General features: G+C 32.0%; 1 protein-coding gene and 1 long non-coding RNA gene across 5 annotated transcripts in view; one reads left to right on the forward strand and one right to left on the reverse strand.

Moving 5' to 3' along the window:
- The window catches only part of LOC110724673 (MADS-box transcription factor 23-like), a 25,229-nt gene continuing 963 nt past the window's right edge, over positions 1-24,266 (forward strand). The window contains exons 1-7 of one of the 3 annotated variants that reach the window (XM_021904114.1): positions 1-214; positions 395-659; positions 9,766-9,843; positions 15,481-15,559; positions 20,759-20,820; positions 24,010-24,109; positions 24,192-24,233. In XM_021904114.1, the coding sequence (XP_021759806.1) occupies positions 478-659; positions 9,766-9,843; positions 15,481-15,559; positions 20,759-20,820; positions 24,010-24,109; positions 24,192-24,233 (543 nt within the window). In that variant the 5' untranslated portion in view covers positions 1-214; positions 395-477. The remainder of the gene's footprint in view (positions 215-394; positions 660-9,765; positions 9,844-15,480; positions 15,560-20,758; positions 20,821-24,009; positions 24,110-24,191; positions 24,234-24,266) is intronic. The other 2 variants (XM_021904113.1, XM_021904115.1) reach the window with 2 other exon arrangements.
- The window catches only part of LOC110724674, a 16,329-nt gene continuing 5,622 nt past the window's right edge, over positions 13,560-24,266 (reverse strand). Inside the window, exons 3-7 of one of the 2 annotated variants that reach the window (XR_002512031.1) lie at positions 22,684-22,734; positions 17,340-17,646; positions 16,325-16,404; positions 14,946-15,307; positions 13,560-14,817 (exon numbers count right to left, since the gene is read on the reverse strand). This is a non-coding gene — a long non-coding RNA (uncharacterized LOC110724674). The remainder of the gene's footprint in view (positions 14,818-14,945; positions 15,308-16,324; positions 16,405-17,339; positions 17,647-22,683; positions 22,735-24,266) is intronic. The other variant, XR_002512032.1, reaches the window with a different exon arrangement.

Consider the following 24,266-nt stretch of genomic DNA (forward strand, 5'->3'; position numbering starts at 1 on the left):
TCTTTTGCCCCAGGTTTTCCAAACAGGAAAGAGAAGTGATTGAGAAAATTAAAATACGATTGGTATCATTATCACCTCTTTCTCTCTCTACTTCTATTTTTATTTTAAAATAAAAAAATAAAAAACTTTCCACAAATGGGCATGTGCTACGACTCCAAATTAAACCCCAATTTGCTACCTTACCCATCTTCTCCTCTTCCCCTTTCTATTCTCAGTAAGCGCCTCCCTCTCTCTCCTCCTCTTCCTTAAATCTCTTCTTCTTCGTCTTCGTCTTCGGGTTTTATTATTTTTAATTGTCTCGCTCTTACTTGATCCACCTTTTTCTTCACCGGCTAGCTGTTTTTTATAATTTTGATTTTGATTTTGAATTTGATTTTTCCGACTTAATAATTAGGTGAATTGTTCTTGAGCTTCGGAAGCTAAGTATTTACCTTCGATCACCATCAGAATTTAGAGATTCATTAAAGATTGAAAAAGATGGGAAGAGGTAAGATCGTGATTCGAAGGATCGATAATGTAACGAGCAGACAAGTTACGTTTTCGAAGCGAAGGAATGGATTGTTGAAGAAAGCTAAGGAGTTGGCTATTCTTTGTGACGCCGAAGTCGGAGTTATGATCTTCTCTAGCACTGGAAAACTCTCTGATTTCTCTAACTCCAGGTTCATCTTCTTTCTCTATTTTTTAATTTAATTTTTCTGCATTTTATAGAATTTTTTTTTTTTTTTTTTTTTTTTTTTTTTTTTTAAAGTGCTTTAAAATCCAATTTATATTTATTAGGAATAATTTTAGTAGTCTTTTTTTGCAAGAAATTAGTGAATATATATGCTTACATGAATTTTTGGGTCCCTTTTTTTGGTCACCTAATTAATCATTTACATTATCCTAACATTAGAAAATAGTTGCATTAGTAATCACTAGAAAAAAAATTCATCAAAAAAGTCTTGAAATTAAGGCCCCGTTTGGTTTAATGTAAAACATTTTTAATGGAAAATTAGTTTTCATGGAAAACATATTTTCAAGGAAAAACACAATTGCAAATTAGTTTTCCATTGTTTGGTTGCATACAAGAAAAATAAAAAATAAGAGTGGAAATGTAGGGATGAATGAGAGGGAAGTAAAAAAAGAGTTAAGGAGGAGAGAGGAAAATGTAGCTTCCCTTGTTTTTGGAAGGAAAATGTTTTCCATCATTAAAGATGGAATTTTCCACCCTTGAAAAATTATTTTCCACTCTTTAACAAATTAAACAAAGGAAAATGGGAAAAAAAATGGAAAATTTATTTTCCATGAAAACCTTTTACATCAAATCAAACAGGGCCTAAAAATAAAAACAATATTACATTATCCATTGCTTTTTGCCTAAATTTTGATTTACCATAAAATCACTGTATTCTCATTTCATTTTGAGCTACTAGGGTTTGAGAAATGCCTCTTTAATTAGCTACTATCCTTCTAAACTTAATCAAATTCGATCAAATCCTAGTCCGATCCTATCTATATCTAAATATTTCGTGATTGTGAGATCTAAAAATTAAAACATACAAATAAGCAGTCCTGTAAATATTTGGTAAAGTAGATGGTAAAATAGATTAAAAACGATGAAAGTGATCATAAGTTAAACTTATTAAACATCAGTTAATACTTATAATAAATAGGGAGGTTTAAACATTGAATACGTGAAACAAATTAAAGAGAAAAATGTATATCAAATGTTAAAAATATATCAAAGCAAAATTAAATCGTAACTAGTATAATTAGAACTTCAGAAGTACTAACCTCTTTTTGACTAATTTTTTAACGCGATATAAGCTTGGGATTAAACATCTTGATTAGGCTCATATGTTGCATGCATTATAATAATATCCAAAGTACATACCAAGTACTTGATGTATTACTACTCATTAATTAATTATGTGAGTTATAACGGACAACTTAATTCCTTGATAATAGGGAAAGATATGAAAGATTAACAGCGAACTCAAGTAAAAGTCGAGGAAAAATTCTCTTTTCACAACGAACATTCATAGGGAGCAAGTTAGTCATGAAGAACAATTCAGTAGAAAAATCTTTTTTTTTTTTATTGTATTACCATTCCTCAAACAATATACAAAGTACTTGATAAGCTAAGCTAGTTGAGTTCTATTAGAGATATCATGAGAATATGCTGAATTCTCTTTTTAGCTAAGGATGATAGAAAGGGCGGAGTTCAATTAGGTTGCAACAAAAAGGATGACCATAAACTTTAGCTTAACGAGCATGTGATAAAAAAGCAATGTTCATTTTTGTAAGTATCACAATAAAAATTTATGTTTGATCTTCAATCCGTTTGGAAAAAATTTCGGGTTTTGCCTCTAGTTGATTGGGTAATTGAGAGAACTTGTAAGAAAGAATTGAAGACATCATCTTTGGTTAATCTTCTTCAATCTTTGAAACACAGGCTGTAAAAACCTTTGGTTTCTCATATACAACAATATTTCTCAACACTTAACTCACCAAGTTAACACAATCAACTTCAATTCAAAATTTATTATTCTTACTAGTAAAATTTATGCATATACATGAATATAAATTATTGTATAAGTGATGTAGATTGTGAATGCAGACTTTAGATTAATGCCATGCATATGGTCTGATAATCATATTGATTGGTATTTTTCCTTCTCAAAAGTCAATAAATATAAATGATGATAATTGATAAAATAAATCATGCATCCAAAATACACATTAAAAATACAACAAAAAATATTTTGATTTATAGATTATACCTTGAACATTATTAGACAAGGCATGTGATATAATTCATATGAACATAATCAATTGAAATTTTGAGTCTTTTTTTTTAAAAATAAATAAATAAAATTATGTAAATTTCATTAAAATGTTTACATGCAAATGGGTGTTGTTGAGGAATTCAATTCTTAAGAAGAATATTAATTTATATGGTAAACTTTGAATTAAATCAATTTGATTTTATTTGTTCAAAATCTAATAATAATTAAAGGAGTTTTAACATCTATATTAGATGAAGGTTGAAGGCATATATGCATTGAGTTTGATAACACTATCAAAATAATATTTATATTAAACACTGATATTGAAGCTTAGTTTGCAAGGAGGACTCCATAATCATATAGTTGCACTAGCTGCTACTTGGCAGCTAGCTAAGTCTTTGTGTATCTATATGTCTGTTTCTTCGATCTATCCCATGAACATTTCGATTAAAATTATTTTTCTGACCAACGATATGATAATAACTTCATTTTTTTCACAATCACTCGCCTTAAAAGTTTATCTACTAAACACGGACATAGTAAAATTGTGTCATCACAAATACATAGTAGGGTACTAAGGAGAGATCGAATGAATTATAAGTGGAAAAGAATAGTGTAATATAGCTATAACGAAAATAACTTGATCTTATGGTGTTTTGCATGCATAGATGGTACATGTCTTTAGGATTTAGGAGTATCATTCTATTGAGAGTTTGAGATGTTAAAAGTCCGATATTTATAAGATTTTTATTTTTGTAACCTCGATAGTTTAGTTATGATTCTAAATCAAAACTTACTAAGGCTATTTAACAATCCTTAACTAAAACAAAATTATTCAACATATTTAGAAAATTAATTGCTAATTCTTTAATCAATTATGAATCTGAATAATAATAAGATCTTGATAATGAGAGAACATACTACACACTTACAGACGAGCAGGTGTTTTTGTTGTACATGATATAATGATGGTGATAAATGGAGTGACGTAAATGATAAGATTTTAAAACAATAATCTAAATTATAGAATTAAGTACACATTAATTCGTACAATTATCGTACGTAAGCCACATGAAATTCATGGATATATAGTTGGCCAATGCAGAGATTCAAAATTTAGCATGGGGTGTAATGCTGATCCACTGAATTATGTCAGTCAATCTTGTAAAAATAAAATAATTAAAAAAAATACTTAATCATAAAATATACTCAATTTAGCAATCAAAATCATACAGCACAACAGTCAGCAGATGTGTTCTGATATTACCTTAGACAAGCAAGTCAGTTTGACAGAGTCCACCACTTATTCCATTAGTGTCTTTAAATTAAATTATGGAAAAATAATTTATATTAATTATATTTCGTATTAATTAGTACTGTATTTTATAATGTATATTTCGTATAGTAGTACTATAATTTAAATTTCTACTATAAAAATTTTATTTGATTGATGTTGTGATACATTTTGTTCAATTATGTTTTTAACAGTACATTCTAAGTAATTTATTTCTTTTGTTATCATAATGATTAGTAATTACATACAAGTTATGCCTATAATTAAGGGTAAAATGTTGTCCATTTTGGTCAATACTACTTATGTGATAAATTTTCAACAGTTATACATCTTAACTAAATACATATGATTTTTGGTTAATTTATATATGATCAAAAGCAACACATAATATTTTCTACTGAAAGTAATTATAATAACCATGATCAACAATAGAAGGTGAAAATGGTGGAAGAATGTGTAATTTCATAACTTGCAAGGAAAATTCCCTTTCTTTCTTAACTTGGAGGCAAATTTTATATATGTGTGACAAGTGTTCAACATGCATTGAATTTGTTTCATAAGTGAGACTTTTTTTTAGGGAAACATACTGAGATGTTTCTTGTTTAACACAATCTATCATTAAAAAAAACTTTTCTCTCGTAAAAAAAAAAAGAAAAAAATATACACATTACGTATAATATACATCTTTATTATATTATGAATGTGAGAGAATATATAACAAAATATTTTCTCACATTTGAATGTAAATATAATTTTGAAAAAAATCAGAAAATTACATCTAATATTTTCTTATTGTCCTCCATGGCATACTATTTGTTGTACTTAACTTTGACAGCTACCAATTAATGTGAAACAAATGATAAAAATTCTAAAATATATATATAAATATATAATGCATAGACATAAAAATTGCACCTCATAGTATGTGTGAATGTGTCTCAAGCCTCTAGTTAGCACGCCCACATGCAATGTGAGACATGAAGTACCTATGAATATGATGAGTTAATGGTCTTTCTTTTGAAAATCAAACCTTAAAATTAAAATTGAAGAAGTGTTTTAGGAGAATATAGATGGAGTATTTATTTTCATTGATGAACGTACTCCTCGATTATGTAAGAATTTGACTCCACTTATGTATATGCATGATAATTGTGCTATTTTGTTTGATGAAAAACTTAAGATTTTGATTGATAACCTTCAATCTTAATTGTAACAAGTCTTAATTTTATATATTCTAAACTTAAAGCCTACATAAATAGTTTTTTATTTTTTTAATTATTATTTTTATTTTAAATAGAGCAATAATGAACTTATTGCCAACTTCACTTGTACATATGACGAATTAACCTACACACATGGAGAAGAGCATGATTACTCCTAGCTACTCCACTTAGAGGAGGCGGATCAACTTGTGATGCGCTGGGTTTAATTGAGCACACATGACAAGCTTTAGCTCCCTATCTTTTGTATTTGAATAGATGTTAAATTAAGAAAAAATTCCTATATTTAACAAATTTTGAGTTCAAATTCTTATAACGCGCCTTCTTACTCAAGGATGCATTGTGATTATTTGTGATACTTTCTTTCTACTAGTACTTTTCGTAATCAATATGATTCATTGTATCTTTTTTTGTTATGAATCTCCTATAATGGAATAAACAGAATCTCGAGGAGGAATACTAAATCCTAGTTGGATTAAGTTGTTAAGTATCTTTGCATCCTTAACTTGATGATTAAAGCACCCTTAAGGGTAAAGTTGAGGGGATCTAGCCAAAATTTATTCAATCCAACCTAGTTCTCAATCTTTTTATGGCACTAGGCATGGTTGAGTGTCATCCATAATAGGGTTGTCGAAGTTGTGTTATTTTCTTTACTTGTCAATGAAAGTTATGTTTGTTTAGTTACTGATGTGAGCACCTAGTGCACAGTGAATAAAATATAATCGCTAATAAAAGATAAAACCCTTTGATGAACGAAACCAATTAACATGACATATATAGATCTTGGAAAACAATAGGCTACAATAATTATTATATAGAACAATATTAAATTTCATTTTATCCTTTAAAAAAAACTACAATATTCTATTTGTCCTCAGATTATCTTTACATTTTTCTTTTTGAATGACCTAGATTATATACTTCTTGCACTTTCATATATGTGTCTTATACAATATCTCTTTCTTCCTACAATTAACGTGTCTTATCTTTGTATTTTTTTAAATTATTCTCAATTAATTTAAAAAAATGCAACATTAATTTCTACAACATCTAATTTTTCAATAAAATGACAATTGATAATCAAATTATTTTTTATCACCTAAACTTTATGCAAAATGAGAATAAATAAAAACTTATTAAGAGGGTATGTCCTAAGCATCAACACATGTACATTCATGTACTTATGTTTTCTTCACCTTACTTAAGAATTTTAAAGCATATGCTTATTAGGATGAGACTAGATCAAATCAAATTAGAAAAGTTCGAACCACATCATATATTTTGAAGCGTGTTTGCCTATGGCTAAATATTTAGAATTTCATATTAATAAAAATTATGAAAATGAGATATTTAAAATTACAGATTGAACTTAGATTTGTTCTCTTTTCCTTATTTAAGGTATTCTGATTTGATATCGTCTAAATTTTTTTTGATCTAATTGTACGATTTGACGAGATTTTGACCTTAATTGAACATTAAAATGTATAAGGAAAAAAATTATCAAGTAGGATTTCGTTAGATTCATCTCAACATGTATTTTCAAATATATATTACATATTTATACATATACCAAATAAACTAAAGATATATGACAATAAGAAAACGAAATAAAGATCGGATTTGGTCTGAGATTTGCTGACCTAAAAAAGGCATCCTAAGCAATTGTAATCATCGGGTTCATTGATATTCCTAGTTAGGCTCATTATTTTGCTTTGATTACAATTATATGTAAGGATAAATCCGAGCGACCCCTTATTAAATCCAATCGATCTTTTGATTTGCTCTAATTTAGAAATATAATACTTCTTCTATTTCAAAATAGTTGACCTTTTTTTTTTTTTTTTATAATGTTTGTCATTTATGTTTGCCTATGCATAAATTCAATCGAAAGTTATCTTTAATTGTATTGTTGTAGAACATACTAAAAAATGAATTTTAATTAAGTACAAATTAAAATGGGTTTAATAAGATTTGACATAACAATATTAAATATATAATACACAAATGTTAGTCAAAGTAAAGTTTATAAAATTATATCAAATGTCAAAATGTTTCAATTAATTACAGAGAAAGTAAGTAAAAAGAACAAGGTACAGAAAACAAAGCCTTAATCTAACAACATCCTAATAAAAAAATGATACCCTAATTGATAATGTCTTTTCTTATATATTAGCATACACATATGAACAAGTTAAGTCAGGCCATGAGGTAAAATTAGAATACAAATGAGTAGAAACATTCAAATAATGATAAATTAAACTTTACAAGATTCAAACAATTAAACACTTAATTTTAAGATTAGACGAGAACATAATATAAGTATATACATCCTCCGTTTTATAAAAAGTGCAACACTTTTTCAAAATAAACTCACGAGTTTAGTCAAAGTAATGTACTTTATTTGAAATAGAGGAAATATGAGTTGTTGACCATCACTAAGTGAGCGCAATTCAATCCCCCTTCAATCCTGTCCGCTAATGCCAGCAGAAGTTCAGTCGCGGTTCAAGCAAGAAAAGTCTTAAAGTTGTCCTCCCACTTATTCAAGAGCCACTTTTAATTTAATTCCTGACCTACTACATCCGTCTTTCATGAAAAAGGGTTACATTTGTCATTTTAAACTTTCTCGTTTAAAGTTACATATTAATTATTTTCTAAATAATTTTTGCACACATTTTCCTCCTACATACAAATTCCATCCGCTTCAAAATAATCTTTTCACTTTCTATTTTCCGTGCTTCAAATGATATTTCCACATTCTAATTTAATTCGTCACCTATCCTCATTATTTCTCATATTACCCTCGTTTAATGGTCGCAAACCATATACTACCTCCGTTCTTGAAACTTCGACTCACTTATTATTCATATGGTCAAAATAAAATAACTTTGTCCATATTTTATGATTTACACAATCAAAATAAATTAACAAGTTTGATCTCATTAGATTCCCATTATGATAAAATTTTCAAATATCAAATTTTTATAATTTTTACTTATACATAGTCAAAGATGTTCATTGGAGACCATGCAAATGCAATGTGAGTAGAACTTTTAAGAACTTAGGGAGTATAATAAATGGACCCAATGTACTTTATTCCAAAATAATAAGTGATCTCAATGTATTTTATTCTAAAAATAATTGTTAGAGTATTATATTTGAATGGTCTACATGTACTTTATTTCAAGATTCTTCCCTTGCCTTGATTTACACAAAAGATTCCAAATAAGAAGATAATTTTTAAACATAGAGAGTACTTTCCATGGAACTATCCCCTTTAACTATTCCTATTTACAAGAATATTTACCTAATCCGTATACATATTTTCAAAGTTAATTTAGTGTTTTACTCTTAATACTTGCTATATGTGACATCTAATCATTGCTTTCCGCTTATTTTTCTAATTAATCGAGTAAAATCACCAACAATAACCTTTCGTATTTACCCTATTCAAAACACTTATGAGGCGTTTAATTTGTAGAGTGGTACGGAGTTGAAATAAAAAATGAAAGCATGATGGTATATAAAGATTTGGAACTAGATTCTTAATGCCATTTGTTTAGTTTAATATCTAGAAATATAGAATGATATTGTCATCTCTAATTTAATACTTGAAAATATTGGTATGAATCAAACCCAACTCTCTCCAGGAGTTTAAGGTATGAGTTTAGAATCAAGCAAAGAAATGAATCACGTGATATGGGCTTAGAATCAGTTTAGACCATTCTAAACCATACCTTATAAATTGAATTCATGAAATAAGCAACCTTCTATGCATTGATGGGGAATGACTTAGTTACACTTATTTAAATTACACCTAAAGGCACTACTTTATCTGTTGATACGAGGATTTATAGTAGGATGCAATTGAAAAAAAAAAAAAAGACAAGACAAGATCGACTTATAACCTAGGGTAACTCGAGAGTACAATTATAGACACACATTTGCACCCACTAAAAAGATCAAATATTCCCAACACTATTTAGCTATTTTAAACACTTAGATTACAATATGCCTTTGCCAAAAAAAGCATGAACTTGGTTGTAATAGCACCAACTACAGTCCAGGTGCACAAAATAGTACAACATATTGTGGGTACAAACATCATCACAAACTAGGACCAAAAGTGCACACAATAACATAAACTACATTTCGTGACATATACGGTCTGCTTTCTTAGATATTATTCATGTCAATCGAGGACTACAATGTAAATATGTCGTTGCGTGCACAAGTTAATGTGTGCATTTGAGTTAGGTTATGCCATTGCAACTAATTTTGTCTTAAAAAAAACACTTCAATAATAATACTGAAATGTAACCTATTTTAGAATGGAAAATAATATAGTTAGGGAAGATTTGCTTGATCACCATGTCCCCAATTTCAATATTATAATTTCATGTTGTTTGAGAATGTATGTGACCTTATAATGCCTACTTATGCCTCTTGATACTATAATTTTATTCAAAAATCTTTGTTTTGTTAGGGTCAATCAAACAACACCTTCCTTTCTCCAGAGAAAGAAGGGGGAAGGGGATAAGGAAGTTATGACCCCAGAAATCAGGTTATGTATGGAAATCAGTAATACTAAAATGTTTTTATGTATCAAGCAATTCAATTATAGTCTATTCTATTCCCTTACATTAAAGCCCATTTTTTTAAATTTAATTTCTAATGTAAAGGAGCATGAGTAAAAAACTTATGGGGAAAAAGAGATATACACCATTGAAACAATGTACTCCATTCGTTTCTTAATTTTTAAAGTTTGTCATTTTTTACTTTTAAAAAGGAAATATAACATTATAACCGTGATAGTTTAAAACTAAATAGGTAACAAGGACTCAAAAGAGGGTAAAAAAGAGGGGGGAGGGGAGGGGAACACTTGGTGTACAAAACAACCTTGTACACCAAGCTCCCTATTAGTTAATAGGGAATTTTATTTTGAAGTAGGCTATCCTTCTCTTCCTTTCCCTCTGATCTTGACTGAGTTGGCAACATTTCATTAGTGGTGTATAAGAAAATCTTGTACACTATATATATCCCTACCATCCGAAGACATAGTTTTGTTGACTTTAATGAATTCTTATCTTTACTAGTTTACCCACACTACACACACAAGAGAGAAAAGGAGAGAATCATTAATAATTTAATGGGGGGGGGGAGGGATATTTCCTTTGTCCAGAATAATTGACACAGTCAAACTTTGCACACATAGCGATGCATTAATTTTACCTTATTTATATGAAGAAAAATAATACGAAAATTTCACCAAATGCCTCTGAGTTATTTTTTTATTCGCCAAATACCCATCAAAGCTTTCAAATTCACAATATACCTCTGAATTTAATAAAAATGTCACCACATGCCCAAATGACTAACGGACGTTAACTCCGTTAGTCATTAGAGTTAAGTATGCCACGTGGCATCATCTTATTGGTTGTCTTTTCAATTAATAATAGTTTAAATATTTATTTATTATTTAAATAAAAAAAAAACAACCTCCACCCCTCCACAACCCAGCCCCAACAACCACCCTACTTCCACCACCACCACCCTATCCCCACTGCACCGGCGGCCTAGCCTGAACCACAGCGTTGGTGACCTATCGCAGCCAGCCTGCGCCGTCGAGGCAACCCAGCCACCCTTCCACCGATCCGCAAAACTCCCTTTTCCCTCGAAAATTCCTCTCCTTCCCACCAATGTCGTCCAAACCCCTCTTCTTGCGCCGGAGAACATTGGTCGACCTTCAACCTTCCATCTCCACCCCTTGAGCCACCACGTCGGAACCCTAAAATAGAAAAACCTAAAATCAAAATCTAGGGTTGCGATTTTGGGGTTTAACGATTTCGAGGTTGTGGATTTCGGCTAATTTGGGGAACGAGTTTGGGCTGCCGACGAAGGGGAAGGGGTTTTGGGGTGGTTTCTATTTGAAGAAATGTCCGGGTCAAGGCATACCTGCGACGTTGGGGAACGAGTTTGGGCTGCCGACGAAGGGGTTTGCGTTGTCAGCGAAGGGGTTTTGGGGTGGTTGCTGGTTTTGGCGAAGATGGAAACGTGTGGAAGGTTTTAGGCAAGGTTGATGGGGTATGGTGGTTCAGGGGAAGGGGAAGGGGAAGGGGAAGAGGGTCATGACATTTTTGTAAAACTTAAGTGTATATGGTGAATTTGAAAATTTTCATAAGTATATAGTGAATAAAAAAATAACTCAGGGGCATTTGGTGAAATTTGCGAAAATAATATTACAAAACTTTTTGTTAATATTTATTTAATACTTCCTCTGTCCCATAATATAGTTTCCACTTTTCCTATTTTGGAGATCCAAAATGTTATTCCTGTTTATATTTTTGGAGAGTAGTAAAGTCTATTATACCCTCACTTTTTTTTATAACTTTATACATTGTACTTCCTAATTTACCCTTGAGTTTTGCACATGTTTTGTACTTTTGTCCACTTTCTCTCTCTCTAAATTCTATTTATGATTGTACTTTTCACTTTTATAAATGTAATTCATCTACTTTCTCCTCCCATTTCTTAAATACCGTGAAAAAACACAAACAAAAACTATATTATGAGACTGAGAGAGTAATGTATATTTTATGACAGTGTTTTAGTCAAGTTAAAAAAATATATTTTTATTAAATTTGTAAGAAATTATAGTTAAATATACTAGAGGTGATAAAAATCGGGCCGGGCCGGAACACAATTTCTCGCGCCCAAACCTGTAAAAAAGTAGCGGGCTTATCGGACCAAAATAGGCTTTTCGGGCTGGGTTCGGGCTTTTTAACTAAAAATGTTTTTTTTATGCTTGCCCAAACCCGCCCTATTTTCGGGCCGGATCGGGCCGAGCTAGCGGGCCGAGCCAATGTTGATCACCTCTAAAATAAACCTATGAATAGTGGAAAAAAACCCAACATAAAAAAAAAAAAAAAAAAAAAACCGACCTTGTTAATTTACCTTATAAACTAGAAATGAAAAGTAGGAATAATTTTAAGGAATAAAGGGTTGTAACAAAAATTTGTATGAAAAATAATAAAAACAATACTCAAGCTAAATTGCCTTGTTCCCTCAAAAAAAAAAAAAAAACTAAATTGCCTTGTTAAATTACCTTATAAACTTGTCCATTCAAGTGAATCCTGTCAAATGAGACAAGCTCCTTAAAATATATTTCAAACCCAGGTTCTGTATCCTTTATACTCCATGTTTTGTTTTTTCAGATTTGCTTTTCACACAATTTTCAATTCAATAATATAATTAAAATATCTCAAATCATGTATTATAAACAATACATAAAAATTATATATTTGAAAACTAAAAATCAAGATGAATTGTAAACCAATAAAAAAGAAATGGAAGGAGTATATGAATCTAATAAGCATCCTTTTGCCTTGCTAGACATCATAATATCGTGGAGAGATGAGAGAAAATCCAAATTGCAAATCAAGTGACAATTTTAAACATAAGTCAACAAAATTACACTCTTATAACATGTTTGTTATACACATACCATATAACACATTGAATACTTTTGTTTACTTATGTAGTACAAAATTGTCACTTCTTTGCAATAGCGTTTATCATGAAGATGATCTAGGGCTTGCTCAGAGAATAAAACAATTATATGAATACACATATTGTTTTTAAAGACCCTACAAAACTAGAAAACCTTCACACTAGGCTAGAATATACAAAGAAAGAAGTAAAACTAAGGGTCTGTTCTCATTGACTGAAATGAGCTGAGTTAAACTGAACTTATTTAAGCTGAAGTGAAACTGAACTTATTTAAGCTGAACTGAATTGACTATTTTATAAGAGAAGGAAATTAGGAGCTCAGCTGAATTGAATATTTTATAAGAGAAGGAAATTAGGAACTCAGCTGAATTAACTTAACTTATTAGAGCTGAATTGAACTGAAAATAATCGTATGAGAACATGCCCTTAATCTAACTAAATATTGGTTTGATAGTGACTTAGGTCCTCTTAGATCCACTATCCCTCCAATCTATTTAGATTGTTCCATACCCCTTAGTGACTACAAGTTTATTTCTAGTTTTGTCTTTGGTCATGTTTGGTAATTGGCTTTTTAATAGCTTTTTGGTTAGCTTTTGGCTTTTTAAGGTGGTCAAACAGTCAAAAAATGTGTTTGGTAATTGGCTTTTTAGTCAGCGAAAAAGCTGGCTTTTAAGCCAAAATGAAAAAGCTGCTTTGAGTAGCTTTTTTGTTGGCTTTTGGCTTGTTGGCCCACAAATTATCTAATAAACAGCCAACAGCCAACAACCAACAATTAATTTACCAAACACTTTTATAAACAGCTAGCTTAAACAGCCAATTTCAAAAGCCATTATAAACAGCCAAACATTCCAGCTAGTCAAACAAGCTAAGTGAACCAGCCAACTGCCAACAGCCATTTGCCAAACAAGGCCTTTATGTGGTAGCACACGAATTATTTTTGTAGTATGCAGCAATCTTAGGGCCACTGACTCAGCTGAGTTGAGCTGAACTACACTGAGTTAAAATGAATATTTTATAAGAGAAGAAAATTAGGAGCTGAGCTGAGTTGAACTGAATTTAAACGTATGAGAACAGGCCCTAGTGGGCCAAAAAGAGTAGTTACATTTGAAATTTGTTCATTCAATAATGGATTATGACCATTTTGCATGAGCCAATCCCTTTTTTTCCCTCTTTGATGATTGGTACTATAATGGTGGTAGCTAGGAAAATGTGATCAATTTTTTGAAGTTTCAAGTTACTTGGATTTGAAAATGGGAAAAAGCTTGGCTAAACTAATTTGCTTGACAAAAAGTTAATAGACACTAGCTAATTGCTATCATTTGGGTACAAACTACCTAAAATAGAGTAGCTTAAAATCCTACTTGACATGACAATCTAAGTAGACAATTAGTTTGTTAGTGAAGAATCTCTTAGTTGTTCTTCAGCTTTTATTGTGTATGGTAGATTGGAAGCACAAAGACTACAATTCATTAGAGTTATTATGTTTATCAAAATTATCCTTTAGAAGTTTTACACACAATATATACCTCTCTAAAGATAAATAATTCCTAACTACTCTAGCCAACAAGTTAGAGCTTTTCCCTAAACTTGAACTCGACTGTTTAGAAACCCTCTGCTAGATAAACTAGGCATTACTGTTCAATCAATTTATAATCCCTAGCAGATTCAAAATGCCACATTTGACGTTTCCTCCTAAATAGTTAGCAAAACATCACATGTAACTATGTATTATAGTCTGTATTATAGGCAATTAATCTTGTTAAGAGAGTCTCATGCCATTACGGCATTATGCCAATGCCATGGTTATGCTTGTCCATCCCCAAATATCATCGTTTCATCATATAATTCCGTCATCACTGAGGAAGTGACAATGAAATTATATGAAGAAAAACACATGCTCAGAGACAAAGTTCGATCACCATAATAAACATTGACATGTTAACTTTCTTAACAAAACTATAACTCCTTACCAAACAGGCCTTGAGCCATTTCACAACTTGGGCGTGTCCAAAAAGGCATCTAAGCACACCTGAAAAGTTAGCAGCCATACCTGATTAGTGCATTGAAATTTTAAGTTGGAAAGGGGCTTTACCATCATACACATATAATCACTGGTAAATGGTTTTGAGATATATACATCTAATAGCTTTTAATTACCTTTACAATTCCCTGATTTAATTCCAACTATCCTCATTAATGGACGAGCAAACTTTGTAGTCAGCTTTACAATGAAAAAGGAACTTAATGACTCACCCTTCTCTAGGTTACCAATTAAAGTTTTAGATGTGGCTATGAACAAGAGATGTTGTTTCTATGTCCATGGTCCAAGGATCATGCCAAAAGATCGTTGAAACTCCGCAGTCTGCTGCACTTTAGAAAGATTGTTGAATGTCAGTGTGAAGAAAGATTTTTGTTTGCTTCAATTTGAAGGATAAGGTTCTTGGATGATTCGATCATGTAGGAAATATGCCTATAGTAGTTTAGCTTCTGTAGTTCTGTTGCATCAATAAAACAGTTCCCTACACCAAAATTAAGTGTATAAAGTTAGTTGATACAATCATCTATGAACACAAGCTTCTAACCAGAATTGACATAAGTTGTTTTCTTATATCACCATTCTGCATAGTTTTGATGTCTACCGTTAGATTTTCCGTACAGATATTTAAAATTACGTTACTTCCTATTTTTACAGTATGAAATCAGTGATTGAACGATACAAAAAGACAAAAGAGGAGCATCAACAGCTAGCAAACCCCAACTCAGAGGTCAAGGTATGATTCAGAACCTAAGCATAATAGATCTACAATAAGCTCATTGATGTCATCTCCTTTTAGGGAAGGCAACTTTGTGACGCCAAAAAGAAGCAGAAAGTTACTGGTTTTGTTTGATTCATAGTAGATTTCTTCCGCAATATTTCATATTTACTGAGGTGCAGAATCTAATACGCACACTAATATTATCAGAAACAGAAACATTAGCTAGACCAAAAGTAGATTTCTAAGTAAATAACAGTATACACAAGTGTTATCAGAATGGTAAAATCACATAGTTTATTGTCTGCTAAAACTAAAACCTATACTCAAGCTTCTAACATGGTTTTGTCAAACAGAATCCACAAAGCATACTAATGTTATCAAATATCAACGAAATCATGACGGGGATGGGCCTTTTAATATGCATTGGTGGCAGATTGATGTTGATCATGATGCTAAAAATGCAAATACAACTTAGGCCTATCTTCTTTCAACAGGAAAACACAAATTTTAAAGAGTAAGCATAAAAAATCAAATTAAACACTCTGCTTAAGATACCACCAAATGGTCTTGCAATGTGTCAAATCTCTCCTGCTACCCTCTTCATACATCATTATGAGGAGGGTCTAGTCCCTGCCTTATAGCCTAACTCATGTTGAAAACAAGCATGTCTTTTAACATGTTACTCTGCTAACTACTAGCAGCCTAATCATAAAGTAAAAGGAAATAACACATAAATACCTGAATAATCAACCCTTTGGGTCTAATGTAGAAATAACATACCTAAATCACAAGATCTATGATCCTTGAACAGCTATCAGCCAGTAAGATGAAGGGCAAAATGAGTCACGATTCACCACATACTGCGAACAAAGATGAAGCACATGAGTTAGAAGCAAAAAGCTGTTCGGAACTTGTACCAAGAAGAGGTATAAGAATCCATCAAATACACACATTGAAGAAGTAAAACAAGCCAAGGTGTGAAAGATGCATATTCTGGTAATATTGGACCTTTTGAAGATTAAAGATCTCAGATTGCTCCAATGTCAACTGTCTGGGAAACAAGTCAGTGGAGCTAATTTGTCTCAGGTGTGGTAAATGGATATAACCAGTCACCAAAACCAGAGGATAGGAAACACCAAGTGCTTTAGAGCTTCCCCTCAAAGAAAAAAAAAGTGCTTTAGAGCTTCCACATATTTCATGGAACTTTCTTCAATTGCAACTATCAACTGACAACAGAATCAAACTCAATAAAGGACAGTAGAGTTTGTTTTTGGTGCAAGGATGATAGGGCTGTGCCTCAGTTCATTCATCGGTTTCAACGTTTTGGATAATTTGTAACTCAGGCATATCCAAGTTAGTGGTGATACTACCCTAGTATAGCAAACATTTATCACACTGAGCGGCCACATCATATTAAGGGACTAAGTAGTTACACCAAAATCACTCCTTTGGGAATCAGAATTCAGGCATAGCATAAATTGAAGCTAAAAGATCATATAGGATAGAATGTCCTTCCTCATCAGCCATCCCTTAAAGTCATCAATGCAAAAACTAAGAACTCAAATGATATGCATTGATTGTGTCTACGCTATTTTGGGAAGGGAGCTTGGAATTGAATTGGACAGAAAAGAAAAACACATTTGTTATTTGTATCAGGATTCCAAAGTCCTGAATATAAAACAAGAATCACTATAATGAACCACTTATCCCAGTTGAAATGGAAAATTGGACTTATTGAAGGTGCTGAATGTTATGACTAATGCCATACATCTAAAAGTCTAATGCATCTACTTACCTCTATATGATCTCCTGAATTCTCTTATAAAGAGAGTGCAGTAAAGTTTCGACTCCCTATAAGATGGGGAAAAGGAGAAACTAAAGAGTTTCTAGTTCTCGCAATGGCTCTCATGAAGTGAGGTCCTCTGATTAAATAAGGAAACAACTCCTTAGATGGACAGGTATCCGACATCAAAATATCACATGCATATCATTAGATTTGATATTCTTCAATAAGGATGGCCTTTAACATCATCTCGTCAAAATTGCAGATGATTAAAAGGTGATCAAGGCTTCTCAAAAGTACTGAGAGCAAATCTTCTGACCTGGATAATGCATGCATCAAAGAAATTCCATTAAAAGTTAGTTCGTTTCTCTTGATAGGTATAAAAAGAAGACTGTTGAAGTTCAGGCACAAGACCAGAGAAACTTGTACGTATGCAGGCAAAACATAGAACTTCATTGATTTTGTCTAATGTCAGGTGGGAGCATAAGGATGAAGTGTTTTGGTTTAGTCTTCATGGACATTAATGTTTGCAAAACATGGTGAGGGTAGCTTATATCCAGTAATCATCAACACCATATTCAAGAAGCAAACAGCACAACCAAGTTTTGCAATGCAAAAGGAGTGGAAGTTCATGAGAACACAAGCCTACAGTACAGGTATGCAATGAGCTTCTATGAATATTAAACATCGATATTAAACTCATCAGAGGAGTAGAATTTAGAGTCTCCCGATCTACTGCTAGTCTGTGCTGATTGGCTAAAACAACAAATAGGATCGAATCTTGGAGAACCATTTTTTATACATCAGCACCACCGCTCAGGCTAAATACAGCGAACTTTTACAAAAACCTCAGACAAGGAAAGTATAGGACAATTGCACAAGAAGAGACAAAACCGATCCTATACGTAAATACCAAAATCATATCCAATACACCAATTCCACCATTGGTTTGCAAATCTTCAGAAAATTATGTTTCTTTCATTGTTATGAATGGATGAACCCAGTTAGAGAATAACGGTTCCTCTCTACACTTAAAAGAACCACTACAATAACCTAGTGGAATAAATGATCAAACATATACACTTATAAATCATGCCAACTATCTTGGTTATCGGTTTATCACTGGAGACACATAACAATCCATGCCTCTGCACTTGCAAGTTCCTCAGGGCTGCAATTTCAGATTGCAACTGGCGTCTGAATTGCTCCTGTTAAATTGTGCATTGCTTCCTTTCCCTTTAAAAATCATTCAAGGTATTGCTAGGAGGTGGGGAGAATTTTCAGGTTGGACATATGTCCATGAAAACCAAATTGCAACCCACTTCCATAAGCAAGGAGAAAGATTGTGGGTTTTGATATCCAGTGAATCGAATATAACAACCACAACACCGCCTTAATCACAAAATGATTTGGGGTTGGCTAACATGAACTGCCATAAGGAACAGTACAATATAAAAAGGGACATAACATGATATTTAGTCGAAAGAGTTGGAAAAAAGGTGAGTAAAATGAGAAAAAGAGCATCCAAGAACAATAAAGGTAGTTTTAAAAGAGAACAAATATCAAATTCAAGAAAGTTTTAAAGAGGTGGTTAAAACGTTTAGAGTAAAAAGCATATAGGTTTGAGAAAATTTTAGCAAAGGAAATCAATACAGTTCATAAAACACAAATGGGATAAAATAAAAGCATTTCCCCTTTAAACAAAACAAAATAGGCAATTACTGGATTTTAATTTCTTAACAGTAATTTCCTATTCTTGATTCCAAACCCTAATGGTGAACCAAATCACTCATTCGTATTCTCCCTCTTATGACTTGTCAAGACAAGTATAACATAGATATGTATTTATTTCAAGTTCTATAGAAGGAATACAGGAGTGGCCCGGAATACAAGAGTGGCAAAGTAGTCATTTAAGTGAAAATCTTCTTAGTAAGTAGAATCACCATCTCTCCCCTTGTATGCCATCATGCAATATTTTCTTTCCATGAATCCTGAAAATGTCGACCCCACTTATGGGATTAAGGCTTTGATTAATTGAATGATTGAATCCAGAAAATATAATCGGAGATCTCATGATTCCAATCAATGCCGAACATGCTTTCTTTAGGCATCATATACCTACTCATAATCACCACCCTTAACATCCCCACCTCCTCACCAATTTAGACCTTTATGACCGTTTCATCTAACCACCTCCAACAAAGCTTAGCAAAGGAGTCTTCTTTTCCCCAATAACCAATCAAGTCCTTCTCCTCTTCCCTACTCTTAAATCCTTAATCCCTACTACATTGGAAGGTTGATTTCATATACATTTGACGATGATTGCTTTTTGGCAATCTACCAAGTCAACCTCTTCCCTAACGTCTCCTACACTCTCAACCTCATTCCTTAACCCTTTGAAGCTTAATTTCATATACATTTGATGACGACCACTTATGGTCCTATTCTCTCGTATTTTCCATCATCATACCTCCTTATAAAGTGATGTATATATTTTTTAACCTAAGATCTTAGGGAATACCACTTGTTATCATTGGCAATATCAAATAGGAAGAGATTGGCTAAGGAACTATCTATCAAGGATTAAATAATAAAGAGATAGAAAGAGAGTGGCAAATGAAGGAAATTCTCCGTCTTAGTGTCCTCCTTCCCTTTCTTAAATAAAAACAAGCAGCAACTCAAGAGTAAAATGTCCATCAAACCAAAATGTTAATTTGCTTCTAGAGTAAAACATCCATGACAAATAATGACCCCCTTTTTTTTTTTTTGAGGCTAGAGGGAAAAATCCATAACACCAATATGTTGAATCCAAAAGGTCAACTAAATTGGCAGACATGAAACGATTAAATCCAATCATAGATAAGTCATCATATAAGAGGTAAATCTTTAATTGTAAGGGCACATTTACAAGCAACTATGAGTGATATAAACAACAAATCAAATCAACCATAAATGTGCTACCATAGATACCTAAACTATTAACATTTTCACAAGTATGTAGCTTGAACTAGAAGATCATAAGCTTCTAAAACAACAACAAAGCCTTAGTCCCAAGATCATATGCTATTGGAAAACAAAAATATAAGGCCTAGTTCCTTAATACAATATACCTTCTTGATCCCAATAATATATTTTGTAAAAGACACATCAATGCAATAAATACATGCCGATGCTTTAAACACCTTTAGAATAATTTTCCTTATATCATCATAATAAGTACCTCCCAGATCTCCATTAAATCAATGTACATGCTATTCACCATCACAAACAAACATCACTAACTTATATTACTCTAGGTTAAGGTCATCAATCAACTTTACTATTGATGATACAAGTTGTTAATCGTGGCGCAAGGTTTGTTGTGTGGTACATTAGCTCTTTTACCCTCAACGTGCACGTGTATTATTCTAACATCTACCATTACATTGTAGTTTTGGCAAAGAGAAGCAGCTATGCTACGGCAACAATTAGAGAGTTTGCAAGAAAATCATCGGTACTATCTTCAACTTCTATATCAATCTACATATATGTCAACTCTTAGCAAATTTTATGTGTTTAGAGTGTTCTAAAACTGAAATGATATGTCAAAATTTGAATGCTAACAATGTTGTTTTTAGGAGATGAAACAATATTCAGAGTTAATCTTGCTTTATAATAAGTTTAAAATTCCCAATACAATTTAAAGAGAAAGAGAACGTAAAATAGTTAATTAAAAAAAAAACATATGATTTCATGCATATATAAAGGTAAAATTGGCTACTAATACGTATATAACTATATACAACCACCATATTTTACCCATACGATTGTGTGATGGCTTTATAGTGGCATTTTTCAAGAAATAATGAAAACTTCAAGTCTAAAAGTAAATGTTGGATGCACTCTTGGAATATTGGACTATTAAAGGCATGTCCTTACTGTTGGGGGAACTTAAAAGGGCAATATCCAATATAACATTATATCAAGAGACTAGGTAGGCAAAATACAACGCAAAGGGTTTAACAGGTATCAAATTTGGTATAAATGAAAAATAGGAATAAAAGTGTCCATCTCGAATAATAAGGAGCTTTGATAACATGTTAAGAAGCTGGAAAAATTACCGAGAAGATCCAATTTACTAATCCTTAAAAGATGAAGAATAAACAACTATAGGGTTGAAAGACTAGGTCAAGAATAGTTTTTGGAAGAGTTAGATGATTTTCTTTAAACAAAGAAATTCCTTATATCGAGAAAGCTTTCAAAAGAGACTTTTATGGCATGAATAGACATGAGTGAACAGATATGCTAGCATGAATACAAGCTACCTTGTAAGAAGGTACCATCAAGGTGATCCATTTGTTGGACATATAGAGTCTGAGGAATTATCTTTCACATTCAAGGTACCAAATATTAAATTGTAGGATATCAAATATGTTGTGATACATTGACATAAGTAGCATCATTCTTCTACCAAAGATTATCATCATAGAAGGCTTCCAAAGTTCCAAGTTCCAAACAAAATTATGTTTTTAATTACCACTTTCAAAATTAAATTTCAATTATTAACCTGTTACACTAATAGGGAATCGAAAAACATCATGTTGGTTAAGAATCCCACCAATTACTTACCCTACATAAAACAGTAGGATTGGACAATTGCCTCCAAAAAAAAAAAAGGAGTTAATTGCCTTTATAAAAATTAACCAACAATTTCATTTGCCATCCTCGGATTATATTGACATTTGAAAAAAAGATTTACCAACAAAAAGAACAAGTTGTCCACCAAACATGGACAATCTTGCTTTTCAAAACTAATCTAAGATTACGAGTAATAAGAACTCACAATCATACAAACATGGTTTGGAAGCATCATTTTTTTTGCAAAAACTTATTGTTAGCTATTTCAGTGTACACGTAGGCCTTAATACATTCTAGTAATTTCATTGCTAAGGTGTGGTATATTTTTTGTGCTTAAGAACCTCTTGTTGTTCAAGCAAGCAAGTAAACTACCATCGGATCTAGGCGATAAAAATCTATGTTTCTCTCTTCTAGTGCTAATCTCTTCTGCTACGTATATTGGCTTTGTTCATGTTCAAAATGCTTTTAGTGAAAGTTCAAGGTTTAAGAAACATCATGCAAGTAATGGATTATTATAGTGCCATGCTTTTCAAGGACCAAGTAATAATTAAACTTCTTTGGAGGAGGGATATCTCTATTGACTGTGCTAAGACCTGCATTTGATATTGTTCACAGAGTCTATCTTAAAGATGTCCAGCATGAATAGACAGCTGTAATTCAAATACCACATACTTGAGCTTTTCCTTCATAGAAAAATTTATCCAAATTAAAAAGCTTTAGAATCTTGTACCATTCATACCATCAAAAATAGACAGAGGGGTCTCTTAATACCTTCAAATGCATGCTTGCCCTGACACATCAATGATAAAGGTCAGTAGGAAAGGGCAGGAATGCACAAAGTGCTAAATAAGACATAACAGTTAGTCGGCGAGAAGCAAACACAGATATTTCAGCAACTTAACACCATTTTAATTTGAGGATAAAACACAAGGGAAAAATTGGTGACAACAATGCCATAGCTCAATAAAGCGATTTTTTGCCAACTCTATGATTGTACAAAACAAGGTCTTGCAGTCACATAATGCAATAAAAGTATTTCCATCACGATATGTCTAAGCAATGTCAATTCAATTCCGAAATCCTAAAGATGCAACATAATGATCCAAGTAACAATTAGTTCAAACACATAAGTTCCTTCCTGTAAAAACACACACACATACACATAAGTACTACAAAGGCTGGCATCAACTATTCCCCAATATTTTTTTTTTATGTATCTAATAATCCACACAGCCTCATTACAGTTACAGAGCAACATGATCTAATAAGCACACAATCGAAGGAAATATCTTTTATTATTTTATTTTTTTTTCAAAACTTCCTTTCCACTTGTGCACCTCAATAATTGTTGAATATAATATAGTAGGCAGCCTCATCCTTGACTTGGCTGCAATTTCCACTATATAATTTTACATATAAACTGAATTTATCATAGAAAATGTAGCATTGCAGCATATATTCTCAGATAGCAGGTAACTTTCTCCAACAAGTTAGACAATCAGATGACTATGTTATGAAAGGTACTATCCTAAATGTTCAAAATTATTCTGCAGAATCAATACAAATCATTATGTATGAAATTATTGTTGATTGTAATACTATGTGTCAAATTTGTCATCTAGTAGAGAATAAGCAGTTCCTGACGCAAGCAACTCAACTTATCATAGCATGACTAGATTTAGCCATAACATGACATGACTGAAAAGTCAAATCAAAGAGAAAGTCGAAGTTGTTTTTTTTTTACTCTCCATCCCTGTATAAAAGCCCATTCTCCCAAAATTCTTCACTTTAGTGTAGGATCCATCAGCAACCTCCACTGTAATATTCTTACTTCTTCTAACAATAAAAAGCTATGTACACTATTTTTATTATGCAACTTTCATCAACATATTCAAAACAATACTACTAACAACTCTAACCCAACGGGGCTATTATATAGGGATAAGAATATTTTATCAGCCGCAAGACAGAAGATAATAAAAATAAAAACAAATCTTAAGGGATTATACCAAGTAAACCTAAGAAACAAACATTGTTTTACCTTTAGTTTTGTTTGAATTTGCAGAAAAATGATGGGTGAAGAACTCTCTGGTTTAAGTGTTAAGGACTTGCAAAATTTGGAGAGCCAATTGGAGATGAGTCTTCGAGGGGTCCATACCAAAAAGGTAAGAAACAATGTTCTAGCGCAAAAACTAATTCTGATCCACATTGGTCCTTGATTTGCTGAAACAAACATCAATTTTGTAGGATGAACTTCTACTTGGTGAAATACAAGAGCTAAATCGAACGGTAGGTTCATGCACTTCCTAGCTTTCTTTTCCT

This window comes from Chenopodium quinoa, unplaced genomic scaffold, assembly GCF_001683475.1.
Source record: "Chenopodium quinoa cultivar QQ74 unplaced genomic scaffold, ASM168347v1, whole genome shotgun sequence".
NCBI lineage: Eukaryota > Viridiplantae > Streptophyta > Magnoliopsida > Caryophyllales > Amaranthaceae > Chenopodium > Chenopodium quinoa.